Source organism: Salvia splendens, chromosome 18 (genome assembly GCF_004379255.2).
Source record: "Salvia splendens isolate huo1 chromosome 18, SspV2, whole genome shotgun sequence".
Taxonomy (NCBI): domain Eukaryota; kingdom Viridiplantae; phylum Streptophyta; class Magnoliopsida; order Lamiales; family Lamiaceae; genus Salvia; species Salvia splendens.
In genome coordinates this window covers 5,178,128-5,195,096 of record NC_056049.1, presented here as the reverse complement: position 1 = coordinate 5,195,096, position 16,969 = coordinate 5,178,128, and the positions used below count along the sequence as shown (strand labels likewise).

Genomic DNA, 16,969 nt, shown 5'->3' with positions numbered 1-16,969 from the left:
CGGGGTCAGTTGTCGTCTTCCAGTCAGCTAAGATCTTGGACATCTGAGCCCGCGTTTGTTGACGCGCGAAGAATGCGAGCTCGGCTGCCGACCTGCCAACAGGGAGGGATGCCGACTGGACCTCCTGGGACCCCTGGCGAGCCCGTTGCGCCCGCCTTTGACCAACCGGGCGAGTGCGGTGAGTAAACGCGGGAGGGGACGGGAACTCCTGAACATCCTCGGCGAGGTCGTGGGAACCGTCGCTGCTGCTGCCGCCGCTGAAATCACCGGTATAGTTCAGTCGCTGCTTCTTCGGCCAGCCAGCATCGAGACCTGCTCGAAACTTCTCGGAGTCCATCAGCACCTCATAGCAGTTCCAGTAGGTGAACTTCTTATAAAGCCCGGGCACGGGGAAGGCTTTCTCTGCTATCCTCCTGCAACCCTCGTCAGTTTGGCCACTAGTCTGCATGCAGAGGGCGTTGGTGTACAAGCCCGAAAATCGAGAGACCGCAACCCTGATTCGGTCCCACCCCTTCCGGCACTCCTCCCCGTTGCGTGGCCTCCCCTCGGGGCAAAATGTCTTGTAGGTTGGTGCTATTTTAGCCCACAAGTTGATGATCCTCTGATTGATCGAGGCGAGGGGATCATCGCAAACACTCACCCACGCCTTGGACAGCGCGACGTTCTCCGCATCCGTCCACTTCCTCCGTGCTGGGCTCTCGTCATCAGCCGACTGCGACGACTCGCCGACCACCCTCTTGCCCTTGCCCTTCTTCTTCTTTGGCGAGCCCCGACCCCGCCCTACTCCCCCCGTTTGAACTGGAGTGTCCGCATCCCCGAGATCTATCCCCAACCCCTCTAAGGAGATAGTATCACACCCAGTGAATTGCGTCTCCGATGGGGTCGATGTGTGCGAAGAAGTAGTCAAAAAATCAAAACTGGGGCAATAGACGTTGTCCCCCCCGGCGTCCCTTGCATCTTCGACTGCCACCCCGGCATCATCTGCATCCCAGGTACCCCCTACATGCCCGACATCGTCGGTCCGCCCTGCATCCCTGCCATCCAGGCATACTACCCCCGAATGCCATCCCGGGCATAATCTTCTGCCAAGGGTACATGTTGTAGTACCCGGCCATCGGACCCCGTCCACTTCCCACGGGTACCGTGGGAGTTTGAGACCCGCTCGTCACTAGAGTCTACACTCGTTGTTGTGCTCCATTTCGCGTTGTTGCTCTTGTACAGAAATTAAGATAGAGAGAAAACTCGTTAAAACAAGTGGTGAGAATGAAAATGACGTGCAAATCGCGTATATATAATGTTTCGAAAATTAAATAAAAAAAATAAAAAATTGGCTGGCCGATCGCTCGCCGATCAGGAGCATGCAATGGCGGCCAGCCGATCGGCGAGTGCATCGGCCAGTGCCCGGGAATCGTCGTGCGTTCGCCGATTTAGCGCTCGCCTACTGCAATGGTTTAGCGAGCGGACCGGCCAACGCCGGGAATTGGCTAGTCGGTCCGGTCGCCACCATTGTGGATTCTCTTAGTAAACCGACAACAGAGAGTTTCTAGAGAGAGATCGAAGGTTTAGGGTTTAAGGGTTTTACAGATGACATAACATTCAGAAATGATTACTCCATTTTAAAATTAAGAAATGATTAAATTCAGTGTTCGGATTTTGGAATACAGTTAGAGACATATGATTACTCCATTTTGCGCCGTAAATTTATCATTATCTGCGCACATTAGCGTTGAATTGAATCTGTATAATCCTTCAACTGATTTTATTTTTAGATTAAACCGCAAAAAAGATGAAGGTAAAAAGCCTAATTACTTCTTTCTATACATTTGCTTTCCGTTACTGGTTAATTCTTTATTTATAGGAGTACTTATTTTTAGTAATTAGGCTATCCACAATGCCGCCTAGCGCACCTCCTAGCCGAGCGCCGGCGCTAGGCGGTCGCTAGGCGAACCATTGCAGCTTCCGAAAACCGCCGAGCGGTTTTTCGGAATTAAAAATCGCCTAGCGCTAGGCGGTCGACGGGCGCTGGGCGATCCGCTCGGCGCCATTGCAGCGTCGGGATAGCCCAACGGTTTTTTTGTTTTTTTTTTTAAAAAATTTTCGAGACAGTATATATACGCGATTTGCACTTCATTTTCATTCGCACCACTTGTATTAACGAGTACTCTCTCTATCTTAATTTCTATACAAGATCAACACCGAGAAATGAGTAACGCGGGAGATGGTAGTGGAGGTAGTGGGGGGGACGCTGAGGAATACAAACATCGAATGGCCGAAGCGTTTGAGGCATATACCAACCGCGGGATAGACCAATGGATGCAAAGAGCCTTGCAGCCGGCGGTACCTCGACCTCGGTCAGTTGTCCATCGCCGACAAGCGATTGATCGTGATCACGTAGCTGCACATCAGCGCCTATACGAAGACTACTTCGCAGAGGAGCCGCGGTTCAACGCCAACATTTTCAGGCAACGTTTTAGTGTAATTTTTTGTAAAATGTACTTTTTTTAATGTAATTTTTATTATTAATGTACTTTTTTAAAATTTTAGTACTTTTTAAAATTTATTGTACTTTTTAAATTTATTGTACTTTTTTTAAAATTAAAATAGTATTATTAATGTTTCCCGTATATGTCTCGTAAATTAAATTCTGTATATTGTGTTATTAGTGATGTGGCTATTTATGTGGCTGGACTATTTATGATATGGCTAGGCTATGGTTGGGCTATTTTTGATGTGGCAGAAGGATTTTTAGTATTGATGATGTGGCAGGAGAAGTTTGTGGTTGGCCTATGGCTGGGCTATTGCTGGGCTATCACCACGGTGGATACCCTTAAAGAAATCAAGTGTATATCGTGACACGATTGGGGTTTTGGTTAACTCCGCAGCTAAACCCAGAGCAGTGAAGACGGTGCCCCTGTTATATAATCCGATCTCCGTCAATTAAATGCTCCGTCTCCTCCACCTTCTCCGGCCGAACGCCATGTCCATCGCCGCCGCTTCAATAGCTCCACTGCCGTCCCTCTCAATCAGGAGTTCTAGATTACCAATCCGCCACAATCCAGCACTCACCAATCGATATTTTCTCGCTGCCAGTCCTCTCTCTTCCAGCTTCCCCAATGCCTCCGTTCGCTGCTTCTCCGCCGCCGCCGATAAAGTTCGAGTACATAATCCTGTTGTCGAAATGGATGGTAATTTTTTCTGTCACGGTTGAGTAAAGGATCGGTTCACTATATTTTGGTTGCGTCACTAATTTTTTGTATGATTTTATGAGTTTAGGTGATGAGATGACGCGAGTGATATGGACAATGATCAATGACAAGGTTTGAACAGTCAGATTATTTAGTGATGTGTTCAATTTCTCTATAGTGGTTGCGTTCCTCTTGTTGATTGTAGTGTTTTTTCGTGAATGTAGTTGATATTTCCGCACTTGGAATTGGATATAAAGTACTTCGATTTGGGGATATTGAATCGTGATGCTACTGATGATAAGGTTACAGTTGAGAGTGCAGAAGCTGCACTTGAGTAAGTTTGCCTAGTAGTGTTTGTTTTGTAATATCTTATAAGACATTGAAAATATTCTAAGATTTCTTGAGTTTGCAGATGTATGCTACATGAAGAATTATTGTTGTCGTGTAATTTATACTGCAACAGTTGAATTGGCGATATAAGAGCTTCTTGCATATAATAGTAAACACTGTGGTTTTTATGGAACTTAGAGGCGATCCTAATGGAAAAACATCTAACATGGCAGACATGCTGTAACTTCCAAGAGGGTTTGTCTTATTGTAGCTCAGTAATTAGATGATAAGCAAAAGCATGAGTAATTGGGTTTTCTGTGGTTTTGGGCATACAGTATCCATAAGTTGCTTAGCACCATAATCTATGACTATGCATTGATTGTATACTGCCTTTTCCTTTAGAAACTTTTAGCTTCAGGTTCAGCTCACTCAGTAGAGATATACATGGAACAGTGTCACCTTAAGATATACCTTAGAGTTTAAATGATTCAAATCTAGTAGCTAAAACACCATTTGTTTACAGTTATGAGTGCACTACTAAGATCCATAAAATTTGAATAGCAAGGCAGATGGACTTCCAATAGAAAGTGACATTATATTGCAGGGATATGAAAATAGCTCTTATTCATTCTTATGCATCCTCTTCAGGTACAATGTTGCTATAAAATGCGCTACAATTACTCCAGGTTAGTTTTCCCTACTTTATTTGTGATGTAACATGCTTTCGGTTGTTAGAACTTAAAAAATAGCTATTCTCTCTTTTCAGATGAGGGCAGAGTCAAGGAATACGGGCTAAAAAATATGTGGAGAAGCCCCAATGGCACCATCAGAAACATATTAAATGGTACATTTGTGACATCTTATGTTTTTTCGTATCATAAAATTCTTGTCCTGGGCCCCCGGTGTTCTGCTGTTTTTCAAGTTGCTTTCCTGCAGTTAATATTTTTCCTCACTGATCATATTTCTAGGGACTGTTTTCCGTGAGCCTATTCTGTGCCGAAATATTCCCAGAATTGTTCCTGGTAACATATTTCTTCTTAGTTTGTTGATGAAAGTGAGACATCCAAAACATATTTCAGCTGTTGCAATCCTATCTTACAGGATGGAAAAAATCCATTTGCATTGGCAGGCATGCCTTTGGTGATCAATATCGTGCTACTGACACAATTATAAAAGGACCTGGAAAACTGAAAATGGTTTTTGGTGAGTTAGTTATGCTTTATGAAATTGACTATAGTTCCAGAGCATAAGCATTTATGAACATTTATCATGGTTGTGTCTTAAAGCCTGAAAATGGGGATGAATCTGTTGAACTGGATGTTCACAGTTTTAAAAGTCCAGGAGTTTCCCTTGCCATGTACAATGTCGATGAGGTCTGTCCATCTACTGATGTTACTACTTCCTATGAAATTTCTCCTTTTTCTTCTAGTGCCTACTCGCTCTTATTCTTGCCCTTTTTCCTGAATCATTGGTATACTTTACCTGTCTATTAGAGCATTTGCGGAATCATCCATGGAAATGGCATTTGGAAAAAGACGGCCTCTCTACCTGAGCACGAAGAATACCATCCTAAAGAATTATGATGGCAGGTAATAAATGATTTATCCCTTCTACACCATCTCATAGTCTAATGAGATTTGTGACATGGGTAGAATGTCTCACAGCATCATCATCATTTTTTTTACTGTTTCAGGTTCAAGGATATATTTGAGGAGGTATACGAAGAGAACTGGAGGAAAAAATTTGAAGAACATTCAATATGGTAATGTCTATACCCTGATACGTAGTAGCTCCATTAGCCATTCTATGTTATTCTCTTACATGCTTACAGAATGTTGCTTACTTTTTTTATGTAGGTATGAGCATCGATTGATTGATGACATGGTGGCTTATGCGATGAAGAGTGAAGGAGGATATGTTTGGGCTTGTAAAAACTATGATGGAGATGCACAAAGTGATTTACTCGCTCAAGGTGATTTATCTTGAAAAGTTTAATTAACATCAGATAATCCGACTCTTTTATACAATGAAGTTTGGAAACAAAATCTCTTGAGTGTATCAGTGACAAAATCCAAGTACCCCTAATATCCCATTCGACATGCATGTCAAACTCATTATGCATTTTCATTTCTATCGTTATTCACAGATATGCGATTTTTACTAATTTCTCTACTTCCACAAAATTACCTGAGTCCCATCAAATTTGTGGGTCAGTTTTTGGACTTTGTTTTAATGATGCAACTTATATGGTTTCCAGGATGCCCATCAAAAGATGCAAGAAACTAGTAGAATTTGATTTGCTTAGATAGACCGTACTTAAAATAAGAGCAACATGTAGTACTGTTCTTCAAAGTTGGTCATGCCTACTAGTCCATTGTTGGAAGGTTGGCTGGTATACCCTTTTTAATGCAGGATTTGGTTCTCTTGGCCTCATGACTTCCGTTTTGGTTAGTTGTTCTTGGGCAATAATTTCGAGTATCTCATAATACCTCTTTTTTAGCTAACAATTGCATATCTTTGCAGTTGTCTGATGATGGAAAAACATTAGAAGCAGAGGCTGCTCATGGGACTGTAACCCGTCATTTTAGACTGCATCAGAAGGGACAAGAAACCAGCACCAACAGTATTGCCTCTATATTTGCATGGACGCGAGGATTAGAACACAGATAAGGTTTTTCTATGTTTTATCTAATTTTGTTTGGGTGATCCCTGTTTTCAAATCTTTAAAATTTCACATCCTCATTCCGCCTTAAGACGCTATCTGTGTCCTTTACCTTGTTATCTGAATAGATTTTTCATTTACACAAATTTTAAATTTTGGTTAATCACACATTTTGACATCTCTATCAGAGCCAAGCTTGATGGAAATGAAAAGCTGCTAGTGTTCACCCACAAGCTAGAAGAAGCGTGCAATTGAGACTGTGGAATCTGGAAAGATGACTAAAGATCTCGCTCTTTTAATCCACGGGTCAAAGTAAGTTGTACATTCTCTGTCAATTATCATATGCAATTTATGATTTTGCACCAGAGTTCTTGCACAAACTAAAGCGTACCCCAGATTAACTTAAATGGATCAATAACTTGGTTTTTATAACAAAACACTACTTCAATAATGTTTCGAAGCACTTCAAGACCATCTTTATACTCGACCAAAGCAGTTGTTTACGTCATTGCTAATCTCATTGGCAATATTTGATGGATTTGCAAATCTAATGACCATCTTTTTCATAATAAAAAAACTTGAACAGTGACATTCAAACGATTTGGTGACTGATGTTCGCCAGTTTAAATTACTTGTTTCTGACTACCCGATAGATGCAGCCTCATTGCCATTTGCGAGCATGATCTAATTAGTGTGTTTCATATCGAGGGAGTTTTACTTGAGCACTGAAGAATTTATTGATGCTGTTGCAAAAAATCTCGAGTTGAAGCTTCGCCCCCAGGTAACTGTGTAGCCATCTTGATCCATCAAATATCTGCGCAACTCGTTTCATAACTGATTTGTGGGTGAAAATTCATTTTGTTGTAAATGTTTATGTGATATGCAGTCTCTCTAAATTTCAACCAAAATATGAATGGAATCAGTGGAATTATTTTATACTGAAAACATGTCCTCTTTTAGATACGATTTTTTTTTCAAAAGTATTATTTCTCTCTTTTTCTCTAGAGATACGTGATTCCTATTTAGCATTTTATGGAGAAAAGGTGTAACATAACTCTGCAAATCGGATTCGTTTGGATCACATCGAATTTTAAAAAGAAAAAAGAAAAAAAATAATCAAACTGATTGGCCACCTTAACTTATATCACAGAATCCGGGACCATCACAATAGCGTATAGCACACAATCAAGACCGGTTTCTCTCTCAAATTTAATTTTAAGAGAGAATGATCATTCCTATTTTTCTTTTGAATACTAAGAATTCGTTTGATACCATGTAGTTAGAATTATACACAATTGAAATTCTATATTATTTAATTTTAAGTTGTGGTATTTTAATTCAAGTCTTATTTTTTTGGGTAAAAAATCAAATAATTGGTAGTATTATAATTTCAAATCATTTGTTTGTAATATTAAAAAATCAACCAAAATTTGACATTAAATTTTACTTAAATATTATATTTAAATATTTTTGTGTCTTTTATCCAACTCTACATTAATTTTAAATATGTTTTGAGTTGTATGTGCGAGTATATGTTTTAATGTGCAATATTGTGCATATGCAGTGTGTTGTCTATGTGCGCATACAATGTTTGTAGTGTATGTTGTGTGCAATATTGTGTGTGTCTTGTGCAGCGTGTGTGCACTGTGTTGAGTCTATGTGCACACATGTGTGTAGTGTGTGCAATATTGTGTATGTTTTGTGCAGCGTGTGTGCAATGTGTTGTTATCTATGTGCACATAGTGTTGTGTGTATTTTGTGCAATGTGTAGTAGTCTATGTGCGTACACAGTGTGTGTAGTGTGTGTTGTGTGCAATATTGTGTATGTTTTGTGCAGTGTGTGCAATATTATGTGTGTTTTGTGCAGTGTGTGCAATATTGTGTGTGTTTTGTACAGCGTGTGCACTGTGTTGCGTATCAAATGTGTTTCAATGGTGCCAAATTTTTTTAACTATTTGAATTTCCAATATTTATTTTGTCTATGGAATTTAAATTGTAGAGGATTTTAAATTGAATTTCAGTTCTAAATTGCTTATCATTTGGTCATATATTGATCTGAGAAAAATCATCTTCTAAATTGGCTTGGAATATCAACTTAGAAGTCTGATATCATACATAAATAGGATAATAAGCAAGTATGATTCAAATTTTCAACATGTTGATTAGAGAATCTAGGCATATATTTATTGGAGGGAAACTCCAAAAACACATCTATGAAATAAATAGGTAATCATAGTATATTGCATCTAGAAATGAAGACAGTGGAAACTCTAGACTTGTCAACTGTGTCGCATAGTTGAAATTATATAAAGTATGTAAAATTGCAAAATAGGAGTAATTAATACTAAAGTACAGTAGGTAGTTATTCAAGTTGAATTTCATAGCATATTCTTTTGTTAACGAAAAAAAAAGATTCCAAGCAGAATATATATTCAACGAGTATTAAGTGAATTGGTCCGACACAATATTGACTTTAAAACACCTATAGGTTCAATTATTTAAGAATTAATTACATAGCTTTAATTTTCGGTATTTTTTTGTAAAATTTAAAATTTCATTTCTTTTCAGTTTATAGCTCTAATTAAAAATTTGACATTACTTGAAATTTCGCCCAACTTTGATACTACTAGTATTTTCAATTATAATCACTGAAAAAAGTTTACGCCCTAATTGTGAATCAATTGAAAATATTGTCAGCGTTTTTGTATCAGTTAAAATTATAACGTTGAAGTTATGAACTAAAAGAAATAAAAGTTCATGCTAAATAAATCAAGATTATAAACTGAAACAATAGAATGTTTAAATTCTAAATAACTATAGTTGACTCATTATTTAATTTGGGCAAAAACGTTAAGTAAACGGCAGGAATAATTGTGAACGTGTTTGACATGCAATGAAGTGCGCCGCGTTTTATTTTTCTCCATTAATTAGAAAAGAGAGATATTTACAAAGGCAAATTGGCGGAGCAATAAATTTGATCAAATTTAAGGTCGTTGCTTAATTTAAAAAATCAAACTCATAAAGTTTAAATCTGTTTGCAATTATTAATGTTTTTCAATTAAATGATAGTGTATCATTTTCATTAGGGACAATATGATTTTAAATGGCAAATTTCATTTGAATTTTTATAGTATGAGAATATTGTGAAAGATACAAAAATAATTCGGGTATTTTTGAAAGTTATGAGAGTGGCTAGAAATCAGCCAAATGTTATGATTTAAACAACAATTATTCACTTTTTCGGTATGACTAAACGATATCGTTTAACTAACTTATCGATTGTGATATCTACAATTGATATCACGCCTGTTATATTAGATATAAGTCAAACAAAAATATTTTGTTGTTGGATCATTTTGAGTAAACCAAACTTCATTATTTTTGCGGTTGATTTTTAAATTAGGAAACCAATTCATAATATTCTTAAAAAACAATTATTCATAATTTCCAAATTTATGATTTTTTTTCCCGAGAATGTGCCCTATTTAAAATATAGGCCCAATACATTTATTGGCTAGACAATAATAATTACTCCATTGGATTACGTATTTATTAAATTCCGGCTCCACCACGGCAGTATAGATCATACTCATACTTTCCCACTTTTCCATTTCACCTTCGCCAGAAAAAAAAAACCATGGCACTTCCCAAAGCCAAGGAAATCGTTGATTCAAACCCCGTCGTCATCTTTAGGTCTCTCTCTCTCTCTCTCTCTATATATATATATATATATATATATATATATATGTGTGTGTGTGTGTGTGTGTGTGTGTGTTTTGAGCAAGGTGAATTCGATCATCTTGGAATTGAGAGGTTATTGATATGTTTTAATGGTAACGAATATTTTGTGTTAATTTATGGCGGCAGCAAAACATATTGTTCTTACTGCTCGACGGTGAAGAAACTGCTGACGGAGCTCGGAGCTTCCTTCAAGGTCATTGAACTCAATGTTGAAGGTCTCTTCTTTCTTCAATCGCCTCATTACTTTTACCTTTTTTGAAAGAAAAAGTAAAAAAACAAAAAATCATTGCGAAATGGTGGCGATTAGTGTTTTAAGGTTCAGACTCGTGAAGATAATTCATGATTATATTGGAACTTAATTTGAATGAGATCCTTCGTGATATGTCTCCATGTGTGATACTCTATTTATGCTAAAATTTAGTGATTCATATCGCAGCATACCAAAATATACATTCAAAAGTATTTTATGTGATCTAACTTGTAATACTAAGGTACCTAATTATTTAGCACATTAGTAAATATATTTGTATGATATGAAATCTATTTTGATATCTATATAATATGCTTACCATTCTGACAGCTGCTAAGAAAATAATCATCCTATAAGATTTGTTGTTAATTCTGGTCCAGCGATAACCAAACCGATTAAGGTTCGATAACTGATAACCGATTGTGTAGGATATGAGCTCAGTTCTGGTTTTGAAGATCTGTCGGGCTCGGTTATCAGTTCTAGCCGAGAACAATGTTCTTGTTTCCAATTTCAATGATTTGAATTTGTCTATTATATTTGGTTCCAAATTCCGTTCTGCTTTCAATGAATATTGCATTACTGACCTCCGGAATGTAGATGATGGAAGTGAAATGCAATCCGGTCTGGCTGAATGGACCGGGCAGCGTTCCGTCCCAAATGTGTTCATTGGTGGCAAACACATAGGTGGCTGCGATGGTATTATTCAACTCTTACCTTACCTTACCTTACCTTACCTTACCTTACCTTACCTTACCTTACCTTACCATTTTTGTGTGTTGCCAATTTGGTGAATTCTGACTCGCGCCCATGTACTCGTATTTTGCAGCAACCACCGGGCTGCATGGTGCTGGAAAGCTCGTTCCGTTGCTGACTGAAGCTGGAGCAGTTGCCAAAGCTGATACCTCAGGAGGTGCCAAAGCTTCTATCTAGACTACCAATATGCTCCTTACTTGCAAATGTTATGATACTCTACAGCTCACAATCTTATGTTATACTTAATAAGAATTATGACTGTGCCGTACTTGCACATGTTATGTGAACTCAAGATTTGATTTGATCAATAATAAAAGGTGCAGCATGTCCCCTTTTCACTTATGTTCTAGCATCAGACAGCAGTTCCTTAAACCCTCCAAACTCGGTCGAAATAACATACCTTCTATATTCGGTAGCTGTGCACACATCACAAGACACGTTCGATCTTCCACACAGATTAATCCATGGCCAATTCATGATGAATTGTAAGATTTGCATTCTTCCATTACAAGACACGTTGATCTTCCAAAATTTCACGGGCTATACTGATATGAATGAGGGAACCATCTGGATAGTAACCAATGTTTCACTTTCACAAACATGAGGAAGATGGCATAGCAGGGAACATGCATCAAGGCTACCACCAGGTACCTGCATATTAAAAATTGGATGAGAAGACAGAGAACAAAAGCTGCTCAGATACACACATGACTATTGAGATCAAGAATGTAAAGGCAGGAAGTTAAACATAGAGTATTCTAAATTCCACTATAATCTGAATTGACCTAATAAGCAATCAACTCACCACACTGGAGCGAGGTCTACTGATAGGTCAAGAAAAGGATACGGCCACCTGACACAGAAAAACAATCACCAGAAACATCATTAGTAAGATTTGTTTCACTATATATAAAACTAATACGAACTGTAATTACCAAATTGAGACGCAGGCATGGACAATCCACTCGAATATGACATAAATACCCGTCAACAAAATGAAATAAGAAATCCGGAACCATGGGAATTCCTGAGAACAAACTTTCAAGATTATGCTAAATCCAGATAATACTAAAGCATGATTCTTTTATTAACAAACAAATAGGATATCCATATCCCGCAGCTCACCAGACTACAAACAGCTGTATCCCCAAGGAGCAAGATAGCATTGAGCGAGTGTGTCACAACGGTCAACTAACCCAAAATAAGAAGACATGGTGTTAGATGATGTAAACTGAAAGCGGGACAGATAAATACACATGCATGAAGCGAGCATTTCAAATCTTGAAATACCAAAACACATAAATTTATTGTAATTTTTCTGTGCAGAATTATTCAGTACTCCCTCCGTCCCAAGGAAGATGACCACTTCCTTGGGCGGCACGGGAATTTATGTAATTTTATTTTGTGTGGAGTGTAGAAAGTAAAGCTGTGGAATAATGTAGAGATCAAGGTGTTTCCATTTTTTAGTAATGGGTCATCTTGGATGGGACAAATCAAAAAGGAAAGTGAGTCATCTTCAGTGGGACGGAGGGAGTATAGGTAACACACACTAAGCCATGGAGGACAGTCACAGAAGTTATTGTTACAGAATTCTTGGTGCTGCCAAAAAAGGAAAAGTTTTGACTAAAGAAAACAGGAGCAGTACAAGAAGAATAATGTTGGGAACTTTGTAACAAGTGTTAAAGCGTGAGAAGTGACACACGGTGAAACAGATGTTATTGAAATTTCAACAGATTTAAATGTTGAAGGCTGTCTCCAGTCAAATATAACCTTAATATATCAGTCAGTACCCCAAAATATACTATGCTCACGAGTCCATCATTTTGGAGCAAATAAAAGCTATCAAGACACTACCAGGGAAAGCAATGACGCAACAGACAAAATAAAGAGATTTTGTTAGAATATCTAAATTAAACAAGAAACCTGAAAATCCAGGTCGTAAATCCAAATAGCAGTATTCTTTCTTGAATACTAATGTTTTCTCCATGATTATGTTGATTCACACGAGAAGAGAGCTGTAAAGGGATTCTATTTCAAGTAACAGTATTCTTTCTTGAAGAAAAATCTATTACTACATTCTGGTGTAATGAGTAAGATGATGTTCGGAAGCAGAAACACAATGGATTCTTGAGCAGATTAGCACTTACAAAACTCATCTCATAATCTTTCAGCGCCATGAATGGAAATATCACAACCCAGTAAACAATATCAGTGAGAGTTACTGCCCCTGCTGTCATCTGCTCAAACAAAAAACATGACTACCATTAGAAAGTGAGACTTCATAATTGATTGAAGCTGCAAAGTTCTTGACATTCTCCATGAGCTAACAATCCAAACATGGTCAAGAGTCAAGACAGTTTACTTTCCAGAGCTGCGAACTGAATAAGGCATAAATATTGACGTACGAAATGTAAAATGATGATAGTCTATGTTTAAGAAATCCTCTAAGTAGCAAACTACTCCCATAAAATCTTTTCACATCAGTCCATGGATTTCATTTTCACATTAAATTAGAAAACATTTTATAATAAACTGAAACCTATAAATGAGAAGATTCCTGAAATCAATTTTCCAAGTAAACCAAGTAATAAATTCATTTATTGCTGGCCTACTTCAGTTAAGAACAAAATTAAGCAGCTGTCTCCGTGATCGAAAAAAAACAATTAAGTACACCTGGAATAAAACTTGATACAGATCATCCCACAAGTCAGAAGTTATCAGAGCATGGAGTGTCCCACGATTGTCCAACTTCTTCCGGAACCTCATTCCATTTCCATTCACTCCATGTACTAAGGGGACATGTAAACCTTGCTCTGTATCCTCAGTTAGATAGCACTTACTGTTGCTATCTACTTTGGGACTGTAAAAACATCCACGTATAGAAAGCAACGATCCAAGCTGCATAAGAAATGGACAACATAAGGCATGAGGAGAAAATCGATGGCTAAAAAAGGGTCAGTAACTTTAGAAGGTAGGGTGAGTTTTGAAAGCTCAAATGCAGTAATATGATGATTACTATGGGCTCATCTCATATGCACTTTATGATAGAACAGAAATCATAAAACATACCCCAAAATAGATGGTGACTAAAGTAAATGTCCACCTGTAAAAAACAAGTAATTAGAGTAAGAAATGAGAAGTTTGTACAGACAATCAGAAATATGTCCAGGAATCAGTTGAAACTTGAATGAAACCAAAGAAGATCTTCAGTTTGAATTATTATTCTTCATTTCCCCCTCAAACTCATAATATCTATGCATACACAAAACAAGTTGCCGGTGAATTTTCAGGTGCCTCTACACATGACTCAGTTTCTTGATATATAACAGGTTGAGGAGAAGCGCTTACGAATACAACGACAAAAAGTAGGACTTACTGAGTATAGTAGTAAAAAAGCTCAGCTCCATGTAAAGCAAGATCAAAAGACACAGCTGCCAAAAGCAGACCAAAAGCAATTATCCGAAAGCACATAAGGAAAATAGGATGAATTCGTTTTAGACAAGGTTTCCATGATTTTTCAGAGCGTATGTGCGAGCTCTCATGCTGGTTCCCCCCTGCATCCGATTCGGAATTTCCTAAATGTTCATACTTCCATATTAGAAATACTGCGACAACCATAGGTGTCAAGACCCATACTGCACATAGAAACACTCTCCAGTTCAACCAATAACTCAAGGTAGTAGGATCATCATTGACGAGCAGCTTCATCCTGTTGAAGACACTGACCGTGTTAACTAAATCACTTCAAACAACTAAATAAAATTAGCATGAAATCAAAGACCAGTATAGGCTTTCCAAATATCACATTAAGGAAAACAGTTCTTTTACACAAAAAATTGTTTACACACTTTTATAGTTGCAACCTAAACATGAACACATTAAAATGCCCATCGCTATCGAACAACTGAAAGAAATAGACAGAGAATGTTCTTATCATAAGCAATCCTTGAAGCTACTATCCAATTCACACAACAGCATTACATAATCATTCCAGATGATCCACACCTTCTTGTATTATTCTCTACAAAGTCACCAGAAGCATCAAAACTCCTGCTCCTCACTCCACCCTCTATCTCAGCATTCATTCAGTCGTAATATATCAAACAATGCTTGCAACAAATTTATATAAGTCAAATAAAATAATTTCACAATTTTCTTAGTAGTAGATTTCATTGCCATCTATAACAGTACATGTGATTAATATTTTTAAATGAAAAACTACATTATGCAAGCTATATTAAATACAAACAAACACAAAGGCATGGAGTTAGCACCAAATCAACAACAAAAACCGAACATAAATGAAAATCTGCGCTCACACAAACTCATTCATACAACAATACGCATCAACAACGTATATTCACACACAGAAATAAACTCAAACAGCAATTGATGCATATTCACAAGCATCTGGGGGGCATGAACTGCATCATATGCTTTCGCAAATCGCAACCAAGTAAGCAGCTAAACTGCATAGCATGAACAACTTAGTGCATTGAATCAAATAATCACGCCACAGGAAAACAAACTAAATTAGGATCGGATCAAACAGGGAATGAAATTATACCAAAAAATCGGAATTTCCCGTGAAAAATGTGAATTTGAGAAGGAATCGAGATTGATGAGAATGAAAGAAGTTAAATTTGAGTTCAGCCTATTTGTAGTAGTATTAAGAAAAACGTGTTGGAAAATTGAAATCGAACACCTCGCAGCTTTAAGGCTATCCACGATAAGAATAGATCAGCCATAGCCTAGCCACTGCACAAAAAATCCTCCTACCACATCATCAAAATAAGCAAATAGCCCAGCAATAACCCAACCATAGCCTAGCCACATAATATCCACATCACTATTAACAAATATATACAAAATGAAATAATTAACAATCACACAATATACGAAATTTAATTTACGAGACATATACGGGAAACATTAATAATACTATTAAAATTTTAAAAAGTACAATAATTTAAAAAAAGTACAATAATTAAAAAAAATTACAATAATTTTTAAAAAAGTACAATAATTCACTCCTCGTCGCCGTCGTAGTCGGTACCCCTCGGGCATCATCTGCATCCCGGGTGCCCACCCCGGCATCTGGACACTGGGTGCCCACCCCGACATCGCCGGAAACGCCCCCGGCGAACTCCCCCCCGCTGGCATCCCGAGCATCTTCTGCTGCCACGGGTACATGTTGTAGTATGGGGGCATCTGACTCCATCCACCTCCCACGGGGATCGGGGGAGTTTGAGATCCGCTACTCCCTGAAGTAGGCTCGTTGTTGAGATCCATTTACCGTTGTTGATCTTGTACAGAAATTTAGATAGAGAGAGTACTCGTTAATATAAGTGGTGCGAATGAAAATGACAGGCAAGTCGCGTATATATAGTGTTTCGGAAACAAATTTTTTTTTTAAAATTCGCGCTAGGCGATCCGGACGCTGCAATAGCGCCTAGCGGATCGCCTAGCGCACCGCCTAGCGCCGCGGAACCGCCGAGCGCTAGGCGGTTTTTTTTCGCGAAATCCGCTAGGCGGCTGCAATAGATCCCCTAGCGCACCGCCTAGTGCCGACGCTTGGCTAGGCGGTGCGCTAGGCGCTATTGTGGATGCTCTAAATGAATGGACTCTATATTTAATTTTGTGGAAATTGGAGTATTACTATATTTTATTTATTGTTGAAACTTAGCATTATATCAAATCTGGAAACCTATATCTTGAATAGACTTGTAAGTTCGTGCTCCAACATTTATATTAAGTAATATAGAAGAAATATTTATGTATTTCAAAATGAATTTATATAATTTTTTTCAGAAAAGTCCAATTGGTTTAATGTATGTTTTCAAGTATTTCCAAATAAAAAGTCCAATTAGTTTAATGTACATGTTTTTAACTTTTCGTATGTATTTGTACATCACATCAATTACCCTGTCTCATATTGAATTTAATAATTATTTGAAATCAGTCAATAGTAGTACCCCTCTATTTCATAAAGATTGTCTCATTTTGATCGGACACAAGTTTAAAAAAATGTAATGAAAAGTGAATTGA

The 16,969-nt window shown here is 37.9% G+C and overlaps 3 protein-coding genes across 3 annotated transcripts; 2 read left to right on the top strand and 1 right to left on the bottom strand.

Annotated features, from left to right (window-relative positions):
• Positions 1 to 2,874: 2,874 nt before the first annotated feature.
• LOC121776039 (isocitrate dehydrogenase [NADP], chloroplastic/mitochondrial-like) lies at positions 2,875 to 7,122 on the top strand. The gene is made up of 15 exons (XM_042173154.1): positions 2,875 to 3,185; positions 3,274 to 3,317; positions 3,410 to 3,519; positions 4,164 to 4,201; positions 4,282 to 4,359; positions 4,484 to 4,537; positions 4,617 to 4,726; positions 4,802 to 4,887; positions 5,000 to 5,104; positions 5,209 to 5,277; positions 5,372 to 5,487; positions 5,928 to 5,962; positions 6,039 to 6,186; positions 6,366 to 6,489; positions 6,831 to 7,122. Exons 1-13 carry the CDS (start codon positions 2,942 to 2,944, stop codon positions 6,183 to 6,185), a joined length of 1,236 nt encoding a protein of 411 aa, XP_042029088.1. The 5' UTR covers positions 2,875 to 2,941; the 3' UTR covers position 6,186; positions 6,366 to 6,489; positions 6,831 to 7,122.
• A 2,586-nt stretch (positions 7,123 to 9,708) lies between these two features.
• On the top strand, positions 9,709 to 11,263 carry LOC121776038 (glutaredoxin-like). The gene is made up of 4 exons (XM_042173153.1): positions 9,709 to 9,870; positions 10,045 to 10,133; positions 10,766 to 10,864; positions 10,995 to 11,263. The coding sequence occupies exons 1-4, from the start codon at positions 9,815 to 9,817 to the stop codon at positions 11,096 to 11,098; spliced, it is 348 nt and encodes a 115-aa protein (XP_042029087.1). The 5' UTR covers positions 9,709 to 9,814; the 3' UTR covers positions 11,099 to 11,263.
• A 139-nt stretch (positions 11,264 to 11,402) lies between these two features.
• Positions 11,403 to 15,661, bottom strand: LOC121776037. The gene is made up of 9 exons (XM_042173152.1): positions 15,489 to 15,661; positions 14,298 to 14,630; positions 13,991 to 14,024; positions 13,595 to 13,819; positions 13,069 to 13,158; positions 12,047 to 12,112; positions 11,857 to 11,948; positions 11,727 to 11,774; positions 11,403 to 11,572 (listed from the first exon to the last, which is right to left on the bottom strand). The coding sequence occupies exons 2-9, from the start codon at positions 14,627 to 14,629 to the stop codon at positions 11,455 to 11,457; spliced, it is 1,005 nt and encodes a 334-aa protein (XP_042029086.1). The 5' UTR covers position 14,630; positions 15,489 to 15,661; the 3' UTR covers positions 11,403 to 11,454.
• Between the last annotated feature and the right edge of the window lie 1,308 nt (positions 15,662 to 16,969).

Bases quoted from the DNA above. Each gene is read 5' to 3' on its own strand.
- LOC121776037 (XM_042173152.1), bottom strand. From the start codon at position 14,629: ATGAAGCTGCTCGTCAATGATGATCCTACTACCTTGAGTTATTGGTTG. The intron at 13,159-13,594 runs GTGTACTTAATT...TTGTTTGAGCAG, and splicing joins TGTATCAAGTTTTATTCCAG to ATGACAGCAGGGGCAGTAAC. The intron at 11,949-12,046 runs GTGAGCTGCGGG...GTTTGTTCTCAG, and splicing joins ATACAGCTGTTTGTAGTCTG to GAATTCCCATGGTTCCGGAT.
- LOC121776039 (XM_042173154.1), top strand. From the start codon at position 2,942: ATGCTCCGTCTCCTCCACCTTCTCCGGCCGAACGCCATGTCCATCGCC. The intron at 4,360-4,483 runs GTACATTTGTGA...TCATATTTCTAG, and splicing joins CATCAGAAACATATTAAATG to GGACTGTTTTCCGTGAGCCT. The intron at 5,105-5,208 runs GTAATAAATGAT...TTACTGTTTCAG, and splicing joins CTAAAGAATTATGATGGCAG to GTTCAAGGATATATTTGAGG.
- LOC121776038 (XM_042173153.1), top strand. From the start codon at position 9,815: ATGGCACTTCCCAAAGCCAAGGAAATCGTTGATTCAAACCCCGTCGTC. The intron at 9,871-10,044 runs GTCTCTCTCTCT...TTATGGCGGCAG, and splicing joins AACCCCGTCGTCATCTTTAG to CAAAACATATTGTTCTTACT. The intron at 10,865-10,994 runs GTATTATTCAAC...CGTATTTTGCAG, and splicing joins ACACATAGGTGGCTGCGATG to CAACCACCGGGCTGCATGGT.